The sequence below is a fragment of the Ovis canadensis genome, chromosome 12, assembly GCF_042477335.2.
Source record: "Ovis canadensis isolate MfBH-ARS-UI-01 breed Bighorn chromosome 12, ARS-UI_OviCan_v2, whole genome shotgun sequence".
Classification (NCBI taxonomy): Eukaryota; Metazoa; Chordata; class Mammalia; order Artiodactyla; family Bovidae; genus Ovis; species Ovis canadensis.
The window spans coordinates 71,257,811-71,282,604 of record NC_091256.1 but is presented as its reverse complement, the minus strand read 5'-3'; the positions used below and the strand labels follow the sequence as shown (position 1 = coordinate 71,282,604).

Sequence of the window (24,794 nt, the reverse complement as noted above, 5' to 3'; positions counted from 1 at the left end):
GACTTATCAGTAAATCTGCAGAACCACCTTACATTGGTTTACTATGCTCTTCCTGGTAACCGTCCGTAACTGACCGCCGGCCCGCACCTCCGTGCCCCGCTGGACCCAATATCTGCTTTTGTGTTTAGCTGAAAATAGTATTTAAAGTGATAATTTCTGCCATTTTGAAGTTAGTTTTCCTGTGTCCTCTCCCATGTATACATTTTATTAAACTTTCATTTTTCTCCTCTTAATCTATGTCAACTTAATTACTAGGCCAGCCAAAGACTCTAGAAACGGAAAGAGGAAAAATTTTCCTCCTTGACGCTGTTAAGCATCAGTTTATACACCTCTGTACCCTCCACTGTCAATCCTTTTCCCCCACACATTTTTAGTTTAGAAATTCTTGTTTCAGATTTTTCTGAGGAGAACCTCCCATTGTTATCTTTTCCCTCTTTGTATTGCTTACAATACTTTCCAAACCCGAGGCTATGGCATGTGCCAAAAAAAAAAAAAAAAAAAAATCATTTTAGAAACAAGTCATTAAAGCGTTGGAGTTGGACTCCCTGAGTTGAATTCCATTTCTCCACTGACGAGCTCTGGAAAGGTAATTAAACCTCTTACAGCCCCAGTTTTCTCAGTCATTAAATGGTGATTACATTGATCCCTAAGTCATAATGTTAAGGATTACATGAGGTAGTTTAATCCTCAGTGTTAAGAATTACATGAGGTTAGGCATCACATGTGGCACATGACGTGCTTGCAAACATCAAGTTACCTGAAACAAACCAGGAGTCTGAGAGAATGGCAGGAAAGGCCCTTCCTGGGCTTTGAGTATGGTGCCAAAGTTCTGTGTCCTGAGTACTTGATAAATACTAACTCACTCAATTCTCACAGCCCTATGAGGTCATTGCCAAGGTTAAACTGAAGTTATCAACATCTTCCTGTGGTCTCACCATCGGGAGGTAAGTGGCTGAGCTGCTGAGCAGTTTCTGGCTCCAGGGGAGTGTGTGGAATTACTGCAGCCTGTTGCTCGTTCTGGTCCCGAGGTATGAGGTTCTGACCCAGTATTTATGACATCAGATATGGCTGACCTGTGCTGAAAGGGTCAGCTGTTCTGTGGCTTTGAGACCTAAAGCTGTACAACGTGCCTTTTAAAGTGTGTCTACAGAGTTTAGATCCAGGTATGTTATAGGCTTGGGGGGCTGCAAGACTGTTCCTGAGATGCTCTAGACTGAGATAGGCGCTTAAGACTGACCCCCTCATTTCATTGTGCAGTTAGGCCAAGTTTACTTCTGTCCCATGGATGGTGCAAAACCAAGCTCCTTTCATTCGTGTATTGATTGGGTATCTAATATGGCTCAGGCTAGGTGCTCCTAACCTTGGGGCAGCTATTGGAGTAAATTAATGTAATTGTTAAATGGGAGAGAACCAGAAGCGTTTCCCTTTTACTCGCGCTCCTGGTGAGAGGGTGGGAAGGACTGTAAATAAAAGGGCCACCTGAGGTGATGACACGAAAGCAAGCCGTGTGTGATTCCAGAAGTGTGGTAGAAGGGGAGAACCAAGGGAAGGGGCAAAACGGTGAGCACCTCCTGTGTATCTAGAGGCACAATGCCCACATCTACACGTGGCCATTCGGTCCTCAAGGACGACTTTAAAGCTGGGAGCACAGGAGTGCTGTTTTCATATATAAGGGCAAGATGCTGTGGAGGCCTGGCTTAGTTGATGTGGTCCCGCAGCAAACAGAGCTAAGTTGGCAGAGCAGGTGACCCCCCTGTCAGCTCTGGGTGCCAGCACACACCCTATCTCCACCAGTCCCCATCCATACCACCTGGCGCATGGAATTTTGCTGCGGGAGCATGATTACTAGGGCTCAATAAGAAGGTAAGTAAGCCGAGGGTTTTAGAAAAAAATACAAAATTTTAATCTTTACATATGTTAAGGTCACTAATTTAAGTCTTAAAAATCTGCAGAGCAGAAGAAATCTTCACCTATACTGATTTAAAAAAAAAAAAAAAAACTTCCCCTGTGTCCTTTATTCTGAGCTCTGGCCTGAGCTCACAGATAGAAGCTGCTCAGCCTTCCTCTGGGAATAACAACTTGAAAGCTCACCCACCAGCCTGCAAACGTGAGGTCAGCCCCTGCCACTGGTAAGCAGAAGTTAGTCTTTCCCTTCTCTGTCACCGAGCATACTGCAGCCTTAGGCCCAACACCAAGGCCAGGCATCTGCAGGCAGATGCTAATAAATCCTTGGGATGTCTCTCCCACATGACTTGCCCCAACCAGCTGGCTCACATTTCGGAATGTGGCTCTTTAAGGCACCAAGTGATCTTAAGCATTGGCTCTATCTCTGATCTAAGGCCTCCCCTTTACACACTGCTTGTGTGCTCATGACTGCCAGTTGCTAGCCTGCCCTTCCAACCCCTTATGTCCTGGACAGTGTGCTGCCACGACAGCCCAGGGTCCATTAGTGGAAGGAAGGCAGCTTTGGGAAGTTTTCATCTAGCCCTCAGGCAGGACGTAGCTAATTCTCTGGGAAATAGATTTACATCCCTGAGATGAGAAGAGCTGTTCCTCCTTGGGGACGTACACCATCATCCTAGCAATTTCATCGAGGGCCTCTTCTGTATACAGGAGGTCCTGGCTCAGGAAAGCGTCGCGTGCGCATAGCCTCACGTGACGGAACTCCAGTGGCAGGAAGGGGATGAAGAGGTCAATCAGGTTTTCCTTCACGAGACGGCTGTGCCCAAAGCCACTGTCTGAAATCAAGAGCAGGGTTACATGAGTTCTGACCTGGGGCTGAGTCCAGCTGGAGTCGAGGTGTTCCCCCACCCTAAGGGCAACTCCGGGAAGGCTGTCTTAAGTCTGTGTCAAGAACTATGCAACTGCGTGTCCCTTCAGGGAGAGAGGGCCAAGAGGAACTAGGCGTGAGAGGGAGAGACTGCGTGTGCCTTCCAGGCTATGGTTTCATCTGATGGCAGAAGGCAGAGGTGCAGCGGCCCTGCCTACAACTGGAGGCTGAGCCACTGAGACTCACATAGTGAGACTTTTCTTCTTCAAGGGTCTGTATGGTCAAGGCCAACTATTCCCTTTTTAAGGGATAGTTTTCAGAAAAGGACTTTTCTCATGCCTACATCAAGCTGACAACAAGAATATTATATGGCGCCTCTGTGGTCCTGAGTACCCTGTCTTGTCTCATGAGCACAACTTCCAGCACGTACACGTTTTTCTCTACCTCCCCTCTCACCAGAGGCTTATGTTCTGCAAGGCTGGCAATCGCTTACCTGTGGAGGCCACAATCTCAGCTTGGAGGCGGGACTCCAAGTGTTCCATCCTGACTTCTTCCCGGGACTGCCCAGCCTTAAGCAGGTTCAGGACCACCTCGTTGATGATATTGCCCCCAAGGTTACTGAAAGAGACAAGTCCTGTTAATAGATTCTGTTGGTGGGTTTTTTAAAAATTGGAGTTGATAAATAATGTTGGGTTAGTTTCAGGTAAAACTAAGTGATTCAAACTAGTCACTGAATAACAAAGTGATTCAGTTATATATATATATGTATTTTTTTTTTCAGATTGTCCATTTTGGTTATTATAAGATATTGAATATCAACTGTTGTGTTATACAGTAAATCCTTGTTGCTTAAGTATTTTATTTATACTAGTGTGTATCTATAAATCCTATACTCCTAATTTATTCCCTACCTCCTGTTTTCCCATTGGTAACCACATCTTTGTTTTCTGCATCTATGGATCTGTTTTGTACATAGAATAATTCTTATAGATTCCACATATAAGTGATATGATATTTCTCTGACTGACTTCACTTAGTGTGATCTTCTCTAGGTCCATCCTGCAAATGGCAATATTTCTTCATTATGGGTCAGTAATGTGCCATTGTGTGTGTGTTCCTCACATCTTCTTAAAACAATCATCTGTTGATGGGCATTTGGGTCGTTTCCATATCTTGGCTTTTGTAAAGACTGCTGCTGTGAGCACTGGGGTGTATGTATCTTTTTGAAACAATTTTCATAATGTCTGGATATGTGCCTAGGAGTGGGACTGCTGGATCAGATGGTAGCTCTATTTTTAATTTTATAAGGAACCTCCAGACTTTTCCATAGTGACTGCACCAATTTACATTCCTACCAACAGTATATAGGAAGGTTCGTTTTTTCCATACCCTCTCCTGCATGTTATTTGTAGACTTTTTAATGCTAGCCATTCTGACCAATATGAGGTGATATCTCATTGTGGTTTTGATTTGCATGGGGTCGCAAAGAGTCGGACACGACTGAGCAACTGAACTGAACTGAATAATTAGTGATGTTGAGCATCTTTTCATGTGTTTGTGGCCATCTGTATGTCTTTGGAGGAAGGTCAGTTTAGGTATTCTGCCCATTTCGGGGGGCTTCCCAGGAGGCTCAGTGACAAAGAAGTCCCCCGGAATGCAGGAGATGCAGATTTGGTCCCTAGGTCTGGAAGATCCCCTGGAGGAGGACTTGGCAACCTACTCTAGTATTCTTGCCTGGGAAATCCCATGGACAGAGGAGCCTGGCAGGCTACAGTCCATGGGGTCACAAAGAGTGGGACACAACTGAGCATGCACACATACCAGTTTTCGGGGGGGGGGTAGTTATTGAGTTGTATGAACTGTTCATATATTTTGGAAATTAATTCCTTGTTACATTGTTTACAAATTATTCTCTTTTCTGTAGCAGGTTGTCTTTTCATTTTGTTGATGGGTTCCTTTGCTGTGCAAAAGCTTTTAATTTTGATTAGGTCCCATTTGTTTATTTTTGCTTTTATTTCTTTTGCTTTGGGAGACTGATCCAAGAATATATTGCCACAATTTATGCTGGAAAACGTTTTGCTTATGTTCTCTTCAAGGAGTTTCAATGGTCTCATGTCTTAGATTTCATTATTTTTATATTTGGCTTCCAAATGCACAGTCTGACCACTGGAGCCGTTGGTGACTGGCAGAAAGGAGGTTGAGGGGCCTGGGCCTCCCATCCTCCAGGAAATCTTGTCACAACACAAGTCTGTACAGAAAAGGCACTGTCCTGCTTGGTCATCCATTTTCCCTGCCTTGCTCTCTTTTGACCAACACTGAGACTGTCCTATATGCAGAGTGCACAAAGATGGTAGGATGTCGGTCTTTCCCTTGACTTCTGTATGGAAGGAGAGGCCCATGTGTATGATTCCAGGGCAGCTGGGGCCCGGGAATAAGACTTCAGAGGGCAGAGGAGGGTTCTGGGCACGCACAGACCCCGCAGTGCTCATCAGATGTAAGGCAGGAAGGGCACATGTCCAGGCATGGATGGTCAGAGGGCTTGTGGTGGTCAGGAGCTGCAAGCTGCTTGGAGAGGCGTGTGGAGCAGAGGCATGGAAGGCAGGCTGAGGCTGGCATGATGCCTTTGTCAGCCAGTCATGTGGATTTTAGCTTATAGGTCTGATCGGCTTTACTTTCTAATAAGATTGTTCCTGGGCCCACAGTGGTTTGATTGAAGAGAAAGCTTGTCAGAGAGCTTTGTGCTATAGTGCATGTTTAGAGATGATAAAGGCAATGGAGAAGGGTTTAAAGTTAGTGTAGGAGGCACAACTGAGAGGACCCTGTAACTGAGGGACGTGAGAAGTAAGACAGAGGAGGTCACCAAAGAGAAACAAGTGTCTGCCTGGAGTGGCCCGCAGCCTGCTCAGTGGAAGTGCGCTTTAAGAGAAGAGTGGAGACGCCAGCTTGGATTTGCACATGGTTGAATGTTGTGCCCTGAGTGTTGTGTAATTTCACTGGAATTGTGGGTCTAAAACACAGGAAAGAGGAATGAGTTAGAGTGATGAGGGGTAGAGGAAATCTTAGAGAGGAGAAGCTGGGAAGGAGGACGTGAAGCCAGGAGCTGGCGGCAGGTCATGCTCCCTGCTCCTGGCGTCCTCCTGTCTGCTTCACAGTACTCAGGCCTTCTGCTAGCTCCTTACACACCGAGCTCTGCCCTGCTTTTCCCTCCAGCCCAGTACAGTGAGGGAGTATGAGTGACGGAAGCAGGGAGGCAAGGGAAAGAGCAAAGAGCCAATATTTGCATTCTGTCCTCATCAAACTCTTGAGTGGCTGACACTCAGGTACGTTAGCTCATCTGTCTGCTCATTCAGCGTTTGAGTGTGTCCTGGGGGCTGGGTTTGGGACACAGGAGGAGCTGGGTGGTTCTCTGCTTGCCTGCCTGCCTCCACGATGGACAAGGAGGACACCTCCTGGGGCAGGCATCCTTTCCTGCCAAGGGATGCAGTCTTCCTTCCTGTAGGGGCCAGTGTGCCTCTTACAACTCCATTTTACTGCCGAGGCCAGGGGCCCCCAGCTGGAGGGCCTGGCACCGATGAGGGGAATCCCCACCCCTTGTCTCCTGCTCAGCCAGACTTCCTCTGACCTCTGCAGGTGGGAAAGCTGCTTACATCGACTCTCCTCTACTTCCTGAAGCTGCGGTCCTCCTCTTCCTGTAGGACGGCCTACTGGGCAGGTCATCTGTGTACATGCCAGACCACAACTACGTCAGCTGAGGCGAGACCTGCCCATCCTGCAAAACTCACGGGAGGTAAAGGCAGGTCTACACGTGCGCAGGCTGCAGGGCAGGCGTCCAGGGTGAAGGGGAGAGGACCAGGATTCACTCAGCGCCAGGGGCACAGATTCCAGTGCTGTCCCCATTTGCACCCAGAGGGCCACCTGACCTGACGTCTGAGATCTCCACCTCCCTTCTGACTTTTCTCCTCTAGTCCCACAGCCAAGGGTCTCTCTTCACCCTCCATGTTTCTGGCTTTATCTCACCCACCAGTACATAACCAGGGCCCCTTTTCTATTCCAACCCAAGCCCAACATTATACTTTTTAACAGAGCTTGCCCTCGCAGAGTGCTTCAGTTCCCTTGCACATCCTCCCAGGTCACCTGCGGACCGGGAGTTCTGAAGGGACGAGGGACGGAAGGCCCCCCTAGTGATGCGCCCTCTGCCCTGGCTCTGGGAGGGGAGAGCCTGTGGTCTTACCAGTCCTAAGACCACAGAGGACGGGACTCAAAGGATTCTCCAGAACCGTGCTCGCCAACCCCAGCCTGGACCACTAAGTCTTCCCTAAAGAACAGCCACAAACTCGACTCGAGCATCATCTCCCCGAGCCTTCGTTTCCTAATCTGTAAAAGGACAGACCTGAAGCAGATGATTTAAGAAGCCCTCCTTAGGTCACCTTAGATTCGATGGTCAGTCAACAGACATTTCCATGAGTACTTCCTGTGTGCTGGGGTACAAGGCCTTTGATTCCATGAACAGTTTACACGTGTATAGTTCTTCTAATTTTTAAAGCCCTTTCTATCCGTTCTTCTCCTGACAACAGCCCAAAGAGAGCAGGTATTAACCCTCTTCACTTCATAGCTTCAGTGGGAGGACTGTGGCTCTGATCTTCAGAGCTCCGTGTGCCCGCCCAGCCCTGTGACACCATTCCCAGAGCCTCTATACTTGGTAAAAATGGGCAGAAGTAGTCAATGTCAGTTTTGTGGTGCCCAGCCAGGGGCCCTGATTCCCTCAGGCCCAGAGGCCAGACTGGTTCTGAGGATTAGGGTGACTAGCTGCACCCACACTACACTCCCTGCTTCAGCTGCCACCTCCTTTCTACATTCAGACACCACCGCGTTGCAGGGGGCCAGCAAAGCCACTAGCACTTCAAACAGCACGCTCAGGATTTGTTTCAGGGTTAAACCGCCAGCCTTACACCAGGGATTTGTTTACATCATCAGTGCTTTCCTTTCAAATGTAAGAGTCCTCACCACATAGGTAAGGTCACTGTAGAAATCAAATCCAGAGACACAGTCTTCCCCCGCCCATCACCAGAACACCCGATGGGGTCTAGAGGTGCTGCTTTGAGGGCGCCTGGGGCAGCGAGGTGCTGAGCCCCAGGGTCAGTCTGGCTGGCCCTCAGGCTCCAGACAGTCCACCCCGGCCTGCTGGGCCCACATCAGAGTCAATGGAACTGGAGGCCATGTCCTCGCCTCCTGTCACCACTGTGTGTCCTCCTCCCCAAGGGGCTCAGAGGCTCCTCCAGGGCCAGCAGGGTCTCTGCATCCCCTGCCAGAGTAGGCCCGGTGGGGGGCAGCTTCTCCCCAGACCCTGCCCACGCTCTGCCATCTGTCTGCTCATTAGGACCCTCTGGCCTTGGACAGGGCACAGAGGCCGGGGTAATGGGGGGAAGGGCAGGCAGTGGGTTAGACGAGGGCAGTGCTGGCAGGTCAATGACTAAAATACAACGTCTGCCTAGAGATAGCAGGGTCACCTGGGTCACATTAGGAAATCCTGCCACCAGTGAGGGTGAGTTTTTCTATGCCAAGAACTGGTGGAAAAGCCAGTGTCTGGGCACCTTGGGCTAAGTTGGGGAAAGGTTGGCCACGGCCATTGCTAGGAGGCAGGAGTGGGCTCAGCTGAGGAGGAGGAAGGAATCAGGCAGCAGAGGGGGAAGAAGCCATGCACAATGGCAAAGGATCCCTGCAACAGGAAAGGGCACCTGAGGCGGCCGGGCTCCAGGCTTCCTTCCGTTCTGAAGGAAGAACCTCCTGCAGCGAGGAGGAGGTTCTGGGTCCCCACCCCTGTCAGGGCGTGGGGGGAGAAGCCTTGGGGAACCAAGATGACTCCTTATCTGACCCTGCATTTTGGAGCCCCCACCTAATTCACAGCAGGAAGAGATCCATACTTCCAGGCTGCCTCAAAGGGGGTAATACACAGCTGAGGAGGAGAGCTAATTCAAAGAATTTACTGTCCTTGCCTCCTAATTCTGAACCACTCAAACCACAGCAGAAAATCTTTCCCTGCTTTCCTCTTAAAATAACCTTGGAGGCTCCTGTGCCCTCCTTCACAATGCACTGCAGGTCCTGTCAGCCTTACTTATATCTATTGAAATTATCATATGGTTTTTATCTTTCAATGTTAGTAACAGACCAATGTTACTTACAGACCAAAATCCCAGCTCACTCCTTCATACTTGCCAAGCCTTGAGGGAAAACCAGACCCCTTAATTCTCTTCACAGTGAAAGTTGCTCAGTTGTGTCTGACTCTTTGTGACCCCATGGACTATACAGTCCATGGAATTCTCCAGGCCAGAATACTGGAGTGGGTAGCTGGCCCTTTCTCCAGGGGATCTTCCCAACCCAGGGATCCCGCACTGCAGGCAGATTCTTTATCAGCTGAGTCACCAGCGAGGTCCCCTAAAGCTGGGGAAAATCCCCAAGTGAACATGTACTGGCTTGTGGGAGGAGGGTGATGGCAGGGAGGAGTAGTTTGGCTTCCACTGAATGCAAGATGCTGCTTGTGGCACTGAAATAGAAACTGTGATCAAATATTTCCCCCAAAGCAAAAGCCCAGGGCCAGATGGCTTCATAGGTGAATTCTAGCAAATATTTAGACAAGAGCTAATGCCTATCCTTCTAAAACTCTTCCAAAAAATTGCACAGGAAGGAACACTTTCCAACTCATTCTATGGGGCCACCATCACCTGGATACCAAAACCAAACAAAGACAACACAAGAAAAGAAAATTACAGGCCAGTATCACTGATAACATATGCAAAAATCCCCATAAAATTCTAGCAAACACAATTCAACACATTCAAAAGATCAAAAACCATGATCAAGTCAGGTGTATCCCAGGGATGCAAGGATTCTTCAATATACACAAGTCAGTGTGATATACTAACACTGAAAGATAAAAACCATATGGTAATCTCAATAGATGCAGAAAGAGCTTTTGACAAAATTAGATACCTGTTTACGATTAAAAAAAAAACCTTCAAAAAATGGGCATAGAAAGTACCTACCTCAACTTAATAAAGACTATATATGATAAACGCAAAGCAAACATTATTCTCAATGGTGAAAAACTGAAAGCATTCCCTATAAGATCAGGGACAAGGGGGCCTACTCTCACCACTATTATTCAACATAGTTTTGGAAGTTCCTAGCTATGGCAATCAGGGAAGAAAAACAAAAGGAATCCAGATTGGAAAAGAAGTAAAACTCTCATTGTTTGCAGACGACATGTCTTCCCGACCCAGGATCGAACCCAGGTCTCCCGCATTGCAGGCAGATGCTTTACCATCTGAGCCACCAGGGAAGCCTGATACTGTACACAGAAAACCCTAAAGATACCATCAGAAAGTTACTAGAGCTAATCAATGATACAAAATCAATACACAGAAATCACTTGCATTCCTATATACTAACAATGAAAAATCAGAGAAACTAAGGAATCAATCCCCTTTACCACTGCAACAAAAAGAATAAAAATACCAGGAATAAACCTACCTAAGGAGACAAAACTGTAAGACACTGATGAAAGAAATCAAATATGACATAAACAGATGGAGAGAGTCCATGTTCTTGGGTTGGAAGAATCAATACTGTGAAAGTGACTATACTACCAAATGTAATCTACAGATTAAATGCAATCCCTATCAAATTACCAATGGCATTTTTTACAGAACTAGAACAAAAAAACTCACAATTCATATGTTCCAATAGACCAACGAAACAAGATAGCACAAACCCATGCACCTATGGATACCTTCTTTTTACAAAGGAGGCAAGAATATACAATGGGGCAAAGATAGTCTTTCCAATAAGTGCTTCTGGGAAAACTGGACAGCTGTGCATAAAAGAAAGTAGAACATTGCCTAACACCATACACAAAGATAAACTCAAAGTGGATTAAAGATCTAAATGTAAGATCAGAAACACTATGACATAAATCACAGCAAGATCTATGACCTACCTCCTAGAGTAATGGAAATAAGTGGGACCGAATTAAACTTAAAAGCTTTTGTGCAGCAAAGGAAACTATAAACAAGGTGAAAAGACAACCCTCAGAATGTGAGAAAATAATAGCAAATGAAACAACTGACAAAGGATTAATTTCCAAAATATACAAGCAGCTAATACAACTCAATGCCAGAAAAACAAACAACCCAGTCAAAAAGTTGGCAAAAGACCTAAACAGACATTTCTCCAAAGAAGATATACAGATGGCTAACAAACACATGAAAAGATGTTCAACATCACTCATTATCAGAGAAATGCAAATCAAAACCACAGTGAGGTACCATCTCACGCTGGTCAGAATAGCTGCTATCCAAAAGTCTACAAAAAATAAATGCTGAAGAGGGTGTGGAGAAAAGGGAAGCAACCCTCTTCAACTGGTGGTAGAAATGCAAACTAGTACAGCCACTAGGGAGAACAGTGTGGAGATGCCTTAAAGAACTAGAATTAAAACCATCATAGAACCCAGCAATCCCACTACTAGGCTTATACCCAGAGGAAACCAAAATTGAAAAAGACATGTACCCCAATGTTCACTACAGCTCTATTTACAACTAGGACATGGAAGCACCTTAGATGTCCATCGACAGATAAATGGATAAAGAAATGTGGAACATATATACAATGGGATATTCAGTTCAGTTGCTCAGTCGTGTCTGACTCTTTGCGACCCCATGAATCGCAGCACGCCAGGCCTCCCTGTCCATCACCAACTCCTGGAGTTATTACTCGTTCATAAAAAGAACACATTTGAGTCAGTCCTAATGAGGTGGATGAACATAAAGCCTATTATAAAGAGTGGAGTAAGTCAGAAAAACAAATATATACTAATGCATATATACGGAATCTAGAGAGAGGGTGCTGATGAACCTGTCTGAAGAGCAGCAGTGGAGACAGAGAACAGATGTATGGATGTGGCTGGCAGGGGAGGAAGGAGAGGGTAGATGTATGGAGAGGGTAACATGGAAACATACATTACCATATCTAAAATAGATTACCAATGGGAATTTGCTGTATGACTGAGGGAACTCAAACATAGAGGGGTGGGATGGGGAGGGAGGTGAAGGGATGTTCAAGTGGGAGGGGACATGGGTCAACCTATGGCTGATTCATGTTGATGTTTGGTAAAAACCAACATAATACTGTAAAGCAATCATCCTTCAATTAAAAATAATTTTTAAAAAAGAAGCTGCTTGTGATGCATTCAAGTTGGGCCAAGACGGACCCAAACTTGACTGCTAATAGAACTTGGGGAGGACTTTCTGTTGGAGCTGCCATAAAAAGATACAGCTGGACACTTGATTTCAAAATTCACTTTCTGCAAAGCCATTTCCAGAACCTGTGGCACACAGTAGAGCAAAACAGGAAATGGAGTGCAGTGTTTATAAAGTGATCAGTCCTACATTGTAAGGTTGCAAATCTCAACACAGGAGCTGGAAAGCTTTTCATCGACATTATACCCTGAATTCCAGGCCAGTGACTTCCTCTCATGATCAGTAAAGAAACAGACTTTCCAAGGCTGGAGAAAGAATTGGCCATGTTGGACTTCATGGGCAACTATCCTCCAACTGTTTATACTTTGGGAATTTTTAAGGGTAGTTTGTACTTAAATTTCAACTAATATGCTGACTTGAAAACTTAATGCCCTTCTAATAGTCCCTTGGACAGCAAGGAGATCCAACTAGTCCATCCTAAAGGAGATCAGTCCTGGGTGTTCATTGGATGATTGAAGCTGAAACTCCAATACTTTGGCCACCTCATGCGAAGAGTTGACTCACTGGAAAAGACCCTGATGCTGGGATGGATTGGAGGCAGGAGGAGAAGGGGACAACAGAGGATGAGATGGCTGGATGGCATCACCGACTTGATGGACATGAATTTGGGTAAACTCTGGGAGTTGGTGATGGACAGGGTGGCCTGGTGTGCTGCAATTCATGGGGTTACAAAGTCGGACATGACTGAGCAACTGAACTGAAGAGGGGACTCCCAGCACATGAACTACATTTCCAACTATATTACAGAGCTTTAGCAATCAAAGCAGTATGGTACTGGCATATAAACAGACACACAGATAAATGGAATAGAGTGGAGAGCCTAGAAATAAACCCATGCATATATGGTTAATTTACAAAAGAGGAGCTAAGAATATGCAATCTCTTCAATAAATTTATTAGGAAACCACATGCAAAAGAATGAAACTGGACCACTGTCTTATACCATACACAAAAATTAACTCAAAATGGATTAAAGATGGAGATAAGATGGTAGAGTAGAAGGACATGAGCTCACTTACGACAACTAACTGCTGAACAGCCATTGCTGAAAAATGCTGGAACCTACCAAAAAAGGTATCCTACATCCAAAGATGAAGAGGCACAATGAGATGGTCGGAGGAGCAAAACTGTGATAAAATCAAATCTCATACTGGCTGAATGGGTGACCCGCAAACTGGAAAATAATTATATCACTGAAGTTCTCCCACAGGAAAGTTCTGAGCCTCAGGTCAGGCTCCCTAGCCCGGGGACAAGGAGACACGAGATAATCTGTCTTTAATGCCAGTGGCATTTGGGCACAGGAATTGGCAACCCACTCCAGTATTCTTGCCTGGAAAATTCCATGGATGGAGGAGCCTGGTAGGCTACAGTGCATGGGGTCGCAAAGAGTCGGACTCGACTGAGCGACTTCAATGTCAAATGTTAATGAGGGAAACAGAAGCTGGGTCTTATCCCTCTGGTGGGCAGGGCCATGTCAAAGTGTGTCAAGGTGTTTAGCAGGTAGCTCTATCCTCAGGAAGACTTCAAGAAGTCTGTCTGCTGATGGGTGGGGCAGTGTTCCCACCCTATCAGCCTGAGATGTCCCAGCATTGGAGCCTACAGCCAGTTGGGTGGAGCCAGGTCTTGGTGAGAAAATGGCAGCATCCAGCAGGGCTCACACCAATGAATACTCCCCAGAACTACCAGTGCAATGGTCTTTGTCTCTGCAATGAACCCCAGCCACCCTCTGCCTCTGCAGGAGGCCCTCCAGTATCAGCTAATAGGCCTTGCCCAGGCTTTTATGAAGTCCCTGCTTTTTTCTTTGGGTCCTGGTGCACATGAAACCTTGTGTATGACCTCCAAGAGTAGGGCACAAGCCTCAAACCTACACAAGCCTATTGGCCTCATCCACCAGGGGGCAGACAGCAGAAGCAAGAACTACAACCCTGCAGTCTGTGGATGGAAACTGCAATCACAGAAAGTTAGGCAAGATGAGATGACAGAGGAATGTGTCCCAGATGGAGAAACGTGATTAAAACCCCTGAACAACAACTAAGTGACGTGAAGAGAGGCAGCCTATCTGAAAAAGAATTCAGAGGAATGACAGTAAGGATGATCCAAGAAAAAGAATCACTAGAAAGAGCATGGGGTCACAGACCTAGAAGACACGTGACATGCTTAGCAAAGCCCTGGAAGAAGTAAAGAATAAACAGCACTTGCCCAGCGCTCCAGTGGCGGGGAATTCACTGCCAATAGAGGGAACATAGGCTTGATCCCTGGTCCAGGAAGATCCCATGTGCCACAGCTACTGAAGCCCATGCATTCAGAGCCCGTGCTATGCAACAGGAGAAGCCACTGCAGTGAGCAGCCTGTGTACTGCAATGAGGAGTCGCCCCTGCTCACTGCAACTAAAGAAAGCCTGTGCACAGCTACAAAGACCTAGTGCAGCTTAAGAGAAACGAATAAAAGTTTAAAAAAGGATAAACAAACTGATGAACAATACAACTACTGAAATAGAAATACACTAGAAGGAATCAATAGCAGAATAACTGAGGGAGGAGAACTTACAATAAGTGAGCTGTAAGACGGGATGGTGGAAATCACTGCCATCAAATAAGAGAAAAGAATGAAAAGAGGACAGTCAAAGAGACCTCTGGGACAATATTAAATGCAGCAACATTCGCGTTATAGGGGACCCAGAAGGATAAGAGGAAAAGAAAGGACCTGAGAAAATATTTGGAGAGAGAATATTAATAGCTGAAAGCTTCTCTAAGAAAGGAAAGGAAACAGTCACCCAATTCCAGGAAGTGCAGAGTCCCAGGCAGGATAAACCCAAGGAGGAACATGCTGAGAAACACAATAATCAAACAGACAAAAATTAAAGACAATGAAAAATATTAAAAGCAACAAGAGAAAAGTAACAACATACAAGGAAATTCCCATAAGGTTATCAGCTCATTTCTCAGCAGAAATTCTGCAGGCCAGAAGGGAGTGAAACAATATATTTAAAGTATGAAAGGGAAGAACCTACAACCAAGAATACTCTACCCAACAAGCCGCTCATTCAAATTCAATGGAGAAATCGAAAGCTTTACGGACAAGCAAAAGCTAAGAATTCAGTCCACCAGACTAGCTTTGCAACTAATACTAAAGGAACTTCTCTAGCAGAAAAGAAAAGGTGACAACCAGAAACAAGAAAATTACAAATGGAAAAAGCTCATTGGTAAAGGCAAACATGCAATAAAGGTAGGAAATCACCCACACACAAATATATGATACCAAAACCATCAATCATGGGAAGAGGTGAGTACAAATGCAGGATATTGGAAATGCATATAAAAGCTAAAAGACCAGGAACACTTAAAACACTCTTGTTTGTAAATATACCAAAACCTCATAGTAACCACAAACTGAAAATCTACAATAGATACACCGGGAAGGAAAAAGAAATCCAAGCACAACACTAAAGTTAGTCACCAAATCACAGGAGAAGAGAACAAAAGAAGAAAGGAAGAAAAAAGACCTACAAAACAAATCCAAACAATTAACAAAACATAAGAACATATATATCAATAACCAAATTAAACGTGAATGGATTAAATGCTTCAACCGAGACACAGACTGAATACAGAACAAGACTCATATATATGCTGTCTACAAGAGACACATTCACATCTGGGGAAGCATACAGACTGAAAATGAGGGTATAGAAAAAGGTATACCATGCAAATGTAAATCAAAAGAAAGCTGGAGTAGTAATACTCATATCAGACAAAATAGATTTTAAAATAAAGACTGTTACAAGAGCAAAGAAAGATACTACGTAAAGACGAATGATAGATCTATGAAGATCATAACTATAAACATACAAGCACCCAAATTCCTAAAATGGTTCTATGAAGACCTACAAGACCTTCTAAAACTAACACCCTAAAAAGATGTCTTTTTCATTATAGGGGACTGGAATATAAAAGCAGGAAGTCAAGAAACACCTGGAGTAACAGGCAAATTTGGCCTTGGAGTACAGAATGAAGCAGGGCAGAGGCTAATAGAGTTTTGCCAAGAGAATGCACCGGTCATAGCAAACACCTTCTTCCCACAGCACAAGAGAAGACTCTACACATGGACATTACCAGATGGTCAATATCAAATCAGACTGATTATATTCTTTGCAGCCAAAGATGGAGAAGCTCTATACAGTCAACAAAAGCAAGACCAGGAGCTGACTGTGGCTCAGATTATGAACTCCTTATTGCCAAATTCAGATTTAAATTGAAGAAAGTAGGGAAAACCACTAGACCATTCAGGTATGACCTAAATCAAATCCGTTATGATTATACAGTGGAAGTGAGAAATAGATTTAAGGGACTAGATCTGACAGTAACCCCAGAAATAAATCCACGTACCTAAATGTCCATTGATAGAAGAATGGATAAAGAAGACTGATACATGTATACAATGGAATATTACTCATCCATTACATAATGAAATAATGCCATTTGCAGCAACTTGGATGGATCTGGAGATTAGTCAGATGAAGACAAATATCATATGATATTGCTTATATGTGGAATTAAAAAATGATACAAATGAACTTATTATAAAACAGAAACAGACTCACAGACTTAGAAAACAAACTAAAGGTTACTAAAGGGGAAAGGTGGGGGAGGGGCAGAATAAATTCGATGTTTGAGATTTACATGTACACACTACTATATTTAAAATAGATAACCAACAAGGACTTATTGTATAACACAGGGTACTATGCTCAATACTCTGTAATAGCCTAAATGGGAAAAGAATTTGACAAAGGATACATGTATAACTGAATTACTTTGCTGAACACCTGAAATGAACACAACATTGTTAATCAATTATACTCCAATATAAAATAAAATGAAGAAAAAAATGGATTAAAGACTTGAACTTAAGACCTGAAACCATAAAATTCCTAGAAGAAAGCATCCGTGGTAATTTCCTTGACAGTGGTTTTGGCAATTATGTTTTTGGATTTCACACTAAAAGCAAAGGCAACAAAAACAAAAATAAACAAGTGGATTACATCAAACCAAAAGCTTCTGCATAGCAAAGGAAACCATCAACAAAACAAAAAGGAAACCTACCAAACTGGAGAAAATACTTGCAAATCATATACCTGATAAGGGGTTAGTATTCAAAATCTATAAAGACCTCATACAACTTAGCAGCAAAAAATAATCTAATGAAAAAATGAACAAAGCTCTGAATAGACATCTTCCCAAAGAAGACATACAGGTGGTCAACAGAGACATGAAAAGGTACTCAACATCAGTGATCACGAGGGAAATGCATATCAAAACTACAATGAGATACCACCTCATACCTGGGAGAATGCCTATCATCAAAGCGATCAGAAATAACCAGTGTTGGTAAGGCTGCGGAGAAAAGGGAACCTCTGTGTATCGCTGGTGGGAGTGTAAACTGGTGCAGCCACTATGGAAAACAGTACAGAAGTTCCTCAAGAAATTAAAACTAGGAACTAGGACTCCCACATGATCCAGCAATTCTACTTCTAGATATTTGTCTGAAGAGAATGAAAATACTCAAGGAGATATTTGTACCCCCATGTTCACTGTAGCATTATTTACAATGGCCAAGATAAGAAATGAAGTGTGTCTATCAATAGATGAATGGAAAAGGAAAAAAAATGCATATATAACGGGATATTATTCAGCCATTAAAAAGAAGGAAATCTTGCTCTTTGCAACAACATGAAGGTATTATGCTGCGTGAAATAGGTCAGAAAGAGAAAAAATAAGATGAATACTGTACAAACTTCAACTAGTAACTCGTGGGGATGTAATGTACAGCATGGTGGCTTTAGTAAATAATACTGCATTGCATATTTGGAAGGTGCTGAGAAGAGTACACCTTGAAAGTTCTCATCACAGGATCAAAAAGGTTTTATAACTATGTATGGTGACCTGGCATGCTGCAATTCACAGGGTCGCAGAGTCAGACATGACTGAGCGACTGAACTGAACTGATGGTGACAGATATTAACTAAACTTATTGTGATCAGCTCACAATATAAACAAATAGCACATCAATTATACACCTGAAACTAATATGTCAATCATACCTCAATTTCAAAAAACCACTTAATGTCCATCTAAGAGGGGACTCCCAGTATCCCTCCCTCAGGAGGCCATGTACTAACTGGGGAGTCTAAGGGAGCCTCCCGATCCTGAGAACCAGGGAGGAGGCCAGATAAGGGATGGCTGGGTCTTCCCCAGGCTGGTCCCGGGAGTTAGTTGGCCTGTTCTGGTGGTGGGGGTGGGGTCAGAGTCCTTCAGAAGAGTTTGGTCGAATCAGGGCAGGAGACCTAAGGCTCCTCACCCTTGCTGCCACCCAAGCAGCTGGGCTTCTGTTTTCTCTCCTGGAGTCTGTGTTGGTTTCCTTTGCAGAAAAGGGTAGGCAGCCTAGGAGAGCATGAACCCCACCCCACCCTCCTCAGCTCCCAAGCCTGGCACACACACTGCCCGCACAGGGTTCTTCCTCCCCTCACCCAGTCCTTCTGACTTTTGTTTCTCAGGCCTTACCTGAGAAAAAGAAAGATGGTTCTCTTGGACTCTGCTCTGCGGTTGCTGGGGGCCTGGCGTTCCAGGTGTGGCCTGAGGGCCTCCAGCAGTCCTGGGTGCAGCTTCTCAGCCTCATCTAGAATGAACAGGGTCTGGCGACAGTGCTCCTGCGTCTTCCTGATCTTGTCCGTCAGCTCCTCCTGCACAGAATACGGGGAGCTGCTGGGAAGCAGTGGGAGGCACCTCCCGACCCTGAGGGCCCTAGTGAGGTTTTCCCAGGGTGTCTACAGTGGATCACCTGGAGCTGGTTTCCACCACAGAACCACCAATCTAAACTTCTGGGGATGGAGCTAGGCCGTCCTCCTTTAACAAGCCTCCCAGGTGATTCTCCTGCACCCTGAGATTGAAAAGCCAACTAGTGGAGCCAGCCTGGGGAAAGGGCCTTGGCAAATGGCCCCAGCCCTGCTTCCCCGCTCCAGGATGAGGTTCCATCCCAGAACTAACTGCTGACTCACCCCCCCTCCCCCGCCGGGGGTAGCAGTCAGGCTGTCACACACGGATGACAGGTAGAGACAGGCTCGGGAGCCCAGAGGCAGCCCTGTCTTGAACTCCCAGGAGCAGAGCACCCACCAGCTTCTTCCCTGAGATCTCAGCCCAGCCTGGTACCCAAGAGACCCAACTCAAAACTGGGATTCCCCACCCCAGGCAGGGTAGTAAGTCCCGGACTGAAACGATGCTGCTCTGCAGAGTTCCCCAGGAGAACAGGGCCAGCTCCTACCCCAGGGGGAGGTGTTGTTTTTTTTTTAATTAATTAATTTTTCATTGAAGGATAATTGATTTACAGTATTGTGTTGGTTTCTACCAAAACATGAATTAGCCAGAGGTTTACCCACGTCCCCGCCCACTTGAACATCCCTCCCACCTCCCTCCCCACGGGAGAGGTGTTTGAGCAGAGCCCACAGTCTCCATCTATCTGTAGCCTTCCTGGTTTTTTACTTCAGCCCCATCTCCCCAGTGTGTGGGTGTGAGAGTGTGAACGTGTCAATTTCCACAGTGGGGAGGCTGAGAGTCACAGGTGTTTTACTGCAAAGCCAGCTAGCTTTCTCGGGGGTCCTGACCCGCAGCCTGCCCTGCCAGGTCACACTGAAACTGCCATGGCAATCTGTCCTCAAAGTTATGTAATCTTCCCAGGTCAACACACTCCAAATACTGAAACTGAAAGCCAAAGCCAGACACAGTCACCTCTGGCAGGCTGCAGGGGGGTTTGGTCATTGCATGGCTAACATGTCTGAATGAACAAAACCCAATATAGCAGAGCAGCAGAAACTCTTTGTATGTGATGAGTCCACCTGTTGGCACGAAATGAGTACTTTTGGGAAGCCGTGGAAAAACCACTTATGAGAAGCCTCTTTTAAAAAAAAATTGTGGAACATGCAACTTTCTGTCCAATATAAATTATAAAGACATTAAAGAGCACAGGGGAACAGCCTGAAGGAAGTACACCATGTGGGGTGATTACGATAAAGCTTTAGCTTGCTCTGTTTCACACTTCCTGAGGCACTTCCACTCCAGTTTACAAACTGAACATATGGATTCCCTGGTTAAGCTCAGGCCCTCTTGGGCCTCACCTGTTGAGTAGCTGTCTCTGAGGGTAACAGCATCGTCCCTCCCGCCCTGCTGTCCTCCAACCCCCACACCCAGGGCTGGCTTCAGCCTCTCTCCCAGCACCCAGGCCTGTGTCTCGGCTGCCCAGGCCTCCGTCGGGCCCAAGCCCTCACCCAAGCTCCTCAGCACGGCCGGCCTCACCTCGTACAGGTCCACATTCTTGGGGTGAGGGAAGTGCAACGTGGAGATGAACACCTTGACACAGTCGCTCCTCAGCCCGTCCTGGTACAGGTTTTCTGCCAGCATCCGCGCCACGAAGTTCTTGCCTGTGCCAGACCAGCCGTGGAACGACAGAGCCAGGGCCTTGTCCGGCCGAGGCATCTCTAAGTAGCCCCTCACCGCTGTGAGGACCAGCTCCCGGGCCAGGTGCTGGCCATGCAGGCGCACGCGCAGGTCCGCCTCTAGGCCTAGGGATGGGGAAGAGGCCACGCTGAGCAGGGGCACACAGATGCATCCCCCTCAGGCTTGGGGATGGCTGAGAGTGAGCACCACTGACCATCTCTGAGGTGGGAGCCATCCTGTCTGGGGACTTCACAACAGGAAGCCACTGGGCAGACCTTGCAGTAGAAGAGATTCAGTGCTATTTTCTGAAGAGTTTGAGAAATCCACATTGATTTCACCCTTTCTGAAGGTTCTGAAGACACCCCCCCCAGCAGGGTTGCAGAGTCCTGTCTGGAGGAGGAACCCAGCCCCCCACTACCATGAAGTTGCTCCTGCCTGGAAGTTTCAGGACCCCCTAAATATTTTAGGGAGACCCCCTTATTTTATTCATTTCAATTCAATTCAGCCAACACCTACTGAAGCAGCTAATGTGGCCAAAGCCCTCTGCCAAGGCCTTTCTTTCAGCCATGAGGGTGCAGGGTATGGGAGGCATGGTAGAGACAGGGAGGGTCTCTACCATGCTGCCAGCTATGGGCAAACTGAGGTTGGGGCCCTACGCCTTGGCATTCTCCTGAATTGCCTCCCTCCCTCCCCAAGATTCCTGGCCCTGAGGGCCACGTGAGGTCTAACCTGTGAAGTTGTTGATGATCCTGCAGTCCCCTCTGTCGCAGCAGTCCCAGAAGCTGCAGGACCACGTGCTCAAGATATCCAGGTACTGCTGGCCCAGCAGGGCAAAGCTCCAGCCTAGAAAAGGAGGAGCTGTGAGACAGGAATGGAGCCCAGGTTGGGCTGAACACTGCCTCCCTTCAAACCACCAGAGTGGTTCTTCCGTCCTCTCTCCAGAACCACTCCCCACCGCTCTGCCCTGGGCCTTCCTCTCACTGCACCTGGGAATGGGCTCAGGTGGGCATCTCTAGTAATGAGGAAGTAGATGGCCTTGCTATAGATGCAGCTCTAGCTGTAGCAAAAGCTCAATTTACTCAACAATAAATCTTATTTTGTGCCAAAGTGTAAGTTACCCAGGCCCTGCCTGCAAGGAGTTTGCGGTCTCCGAGGGAGACAAACAGTAACGTGATTACCATGCTTCCTACTTGCTCTGGATTGCAGAATCATCTGATCACGGCCAACCCCAAGTGTCTCAATTCTTTTGCTGCTGTTCAATCGCTAAGTTGTGACCCCATGGACAGTAGCCAGCCAGGCTCCATTCTTCTATCAGATGTCAATTTGAATACACTGAGCACTGGCAAAAACAAAACAAAAACCATTCACTGGAATTTAGAATTTTTGATTTAGGGACTTCCCTGGTAGTCCAGTGGTTAAGACTCTGTACTTCCAATGCAGGAAGCATAGGTTGGATCCCTGGTTGGGGAACTAAGATCCCTCATGTCTGGAGGCCCTGCTCTCCTCTCCATCCCCCAAAAAAGAACTTTTAATTTAAATGAAAGATGTTTCTAGCACTACTGCAGGATTATCACTACAGAACCTAGAGTTAACGACATCGACTGCAAGGAGTCTGAGACCACCAGGGCCAGGACATTAATTTGACGACCCTGTCTCACAATTTATCAGTGACAGAGACTAAATCAGAACTCAGGTCTGGGGGACTGGTAGCCCAGCTTCAGCTTCTGTAAGCAGCTGAGGAGGACGACAAGGTACTTGAGGGGAGTGCCCAACTGGGGATTTTCCTCAAAGTCATCAAGAATGTGGGCAAGAGCAGCTCCTTGGAATAATGGCAGGGCAGGTTCGGAGACAGCAGGGACGTGTAAGCCGTGTCTGGAGGAGCCAGGAACGGGCGAGGAGTGCAGCCAGGACCGCTCGTCTGCCTAAGGACGCAGCGCCAGCGGCAGTGATGAGGGTTCCTGGTTCCGAAGAGGCTGCCCTGCTCTTAGCTCGGCCTAAAGGCTGGGCGGAAGAGCAGAGCCGTTGGCTAAGGCGCTCGTCTGCTGATCGCGACGGCCCGGGACAGGCGCGAGGCTCTGAACGCCGCGGCCGGATCCCAGCGGGCCTCGCCCATCCCTCCCGCCCGCTCCCGCCCTCCTGAGCCCGAGGGTCTTACCTGGGGGCCGCGCCGACGCCTCCTCATCCTTCCCACAGCCCTCAGGCCACACGCGGCAGCTGAAGAGAGCCCAGTAGCGTCTGGAGAGCGCGCCGGCCGCCCTCAGTCGTTCCCGCAGGCCCTTGAAGGCCAGCCAAGCCCCGGCCGAGCCTGCCTCCTCGGTCCCCTCCCTCGGCCTTGCCTGGCCGCCGTGTCCCCACGCACTCGGGGGCGGCAGCAGCAGCAGCAGCGACAGAAGCAGGAGCCAGAGCAGACGCTCTGTGCCCCCGAGCATGACCAGGCCGGCAGCAGGCCCCTCCACCGCTGGGCCTTCCCGGCCCTTTCAGGGTCCCGGCCTGAGGGCGGGCGCCCGTACTTCCGAGGCCCGGATTGGCCGGGGATTGGCGTTGCCATGGGAACTGCAGGCGGGCCGAGCTCGTCTCCCAGGTGACCCAGGGAAGAGACCGGGAATCCGCCCGGAACCGAAACCGAGTGGTTCTTGAGACTGCAACCCGAGGCCACTTGCAGGCGCCGCCCAGCCGACTGGGGCCTCGCTGCCAGGCAGCAGTCTATTCTGGGTGATCGTGGTTGCAAAGGAGTTGAAGTCAGGCCTTGAAATGGCCACTGTCAATCACCCAGTTACTTTCGTTCGGCTCCGGTGGCCCGCCTGAGGGCTACGAAATACGGGCTCCCACTGGTGCCCTGTCCTGTGTCTGCAGATCAACTTCCTGCCAACCTGTTAAATGAAACCGGGCAACCGTCTCACCGGGAGCTTGAGTTAGCCAGGGGAAGTGAGCCCTGGGTCTGGCTTCGCTAGAGGGAAATGAAACAGAGCAGCAAGCAGTCAGCAGGTTTCCACAGCTGGGGAAGCTAATGGGCTCCAGACTGGAGATATTTCGATTTGGGAAACTCCCCGAGATTCATGGAAAAACCACGAGGTCTCATGTCAATGTAATCACAGCCTGTTGAAAACAAGCTAGGCTGAGTACTGAGTGCACTTTCTGGGCTTAAATTTGCAATTTTGAAATGCTTGTGACTGAACAGCTCTTCAAGACACCGCTGGCAGAAGACCTCTGGGCCTCTCTTCTCCGTAACGTGAGCATGTAACAAGCTTGCTGGATTTCCCAAGTGCTTACTGCATTTTTTTCAAAGATCACCTGAGTTATTGAAGCTACTGACCTAAGAGCCATCTTGTCCTGGAAGAAACTGGTGAATTCATGCTGATAAAATGACTAGTATTTACCTTGGTTTCTTAAAAAAAAAAAATTCAAGTTTTAAGACTGTGGAAATAATTCTCTACTGGTAACTTTCATGGAGGGTTAACTGATAATATTTGAGATTTCATTTCACAGTATAAATAAAGCAGGTCTCTTGGAAGTTCTTGGACAATTTGATTTCAAGACATCTTTCTCCTAAAAGACTCAACGTTTGTTTTTCAACCAAAGTCAGTCTCAGGTAGAAACAATGAATCCAAACACCAGTTCATGGGTAAGCCTCTATTTTCAGTAAATTTGCCATTTCATTCTCAGGGCTTGGAGACTCCTGGTTGTAAAGCTAGGAGCAAGATCTCATGGATGACGGAGACATCTAGTGGCTCTTGTGAAAACTACAGGCAGCTGTGTTTCCTTAGCAAGCAAACTCAATCCTACTCTAGAATAGCCCCAAGAACCATTGGCTTTGGTACTGCCCTGAAGCTTGTTAGAAATGCAAGCTCAGGCCCAAACCTACTCAATCAGAATATGCATTTTAGCAAACACTTTCAAAGAGCAAAAGGGCACAGAGCACCTTTAGTGAGGTCATCTGGATGGAACCTAGCTTTGCAATAGACAACCTCCCCACCTGCTGCAGGCCATCAACAGCAGTATTTGCCTTGAAAACAATCTTTACAACTGTTAACTTTATTCTCTTAATTCCTGGGACTTACAAAGCAGTTTATCTTACAAAACTCACCCATGCTAAATCAGTGGTTATGACCATACTTGTCTCTATTTTATAAAATGAGAGCTGCTAAAAATCATTTTTATAAGAAATATACTGGGTAAAAATAAGCCCATATTAATAGAATCACTCCTTCGCTACTCCCAGCTGCCTTT

The 24,794-nt window shown here is 46.8% G+C and overlaps 1 protein-coding gene across 2 annotated transcripts; it reads right to left on the bottom strand.

Moving 5' to 3' along the window:
• Positions 1–1,879: 1,879 nt before the first annotated feature.
• Positions 1,880–23,210, bottom strand: TOR3A (torsin family 3 member A). 2 transcript variants are annotated; one of them, XM_069546180.1, is made up of 6 exons: positions 22,723–23,210; positions 21,297–21,410; positions 20,427–20,692; positions 18,642–18,820; positions 3,264–3,388; positions 1,880–2,738 (listed from the first exon to the last, which is right to left on the bottom strand). In XM_069546180.1, exons 1-6 carry the CDS (start codon positions 22,994–22,996, stop codon positions 2,482–2,484), a joined length of 1,215 nt encoding a protein of 404 aa, XP_069402281.1. In that variant the 5' UTR covers positions 22,997–23,210; the 3' UTR covers positions 1,880–2,481. The 2 variants fall into 2 exon arrangements, with proteins under 2 accessions (XP_069402281.1, XP_069402282.1); XM_069546181.1 differs by lacking the exon at positions 22,723–23,210 and adding an exon at positions 21,746–22,568.
• Positions 23,211–24,794: the final 1,584 nt, after the last annotated feature.

Excerpts from the sequence above, each read along its gene's own strand:
- TOR3A (XM_069546180.1), bottom strand. The coding sequence starts at position 22,996 with ATGCTCGGGGGCACAGAGCGTCTGCTCTGGCTCCTGCTTCTGTCGCTG. Across the intron at positions 18,821-20,426 it reads AGAATGTGGACCTGTACGAG|GAGGAGCTGACGGACAAGAT; the intron begins GTGAGGCCGGCC and ends TATTCTGTGCAG. Across the intron at positions 3,389-18,641 it reads ACCATCTTTCTTTTTCTCAG|TAACCTTGGGGGCAATATCA; the intron begins GTAAGGCCTGAG and ends TGTCTCTTTCAG.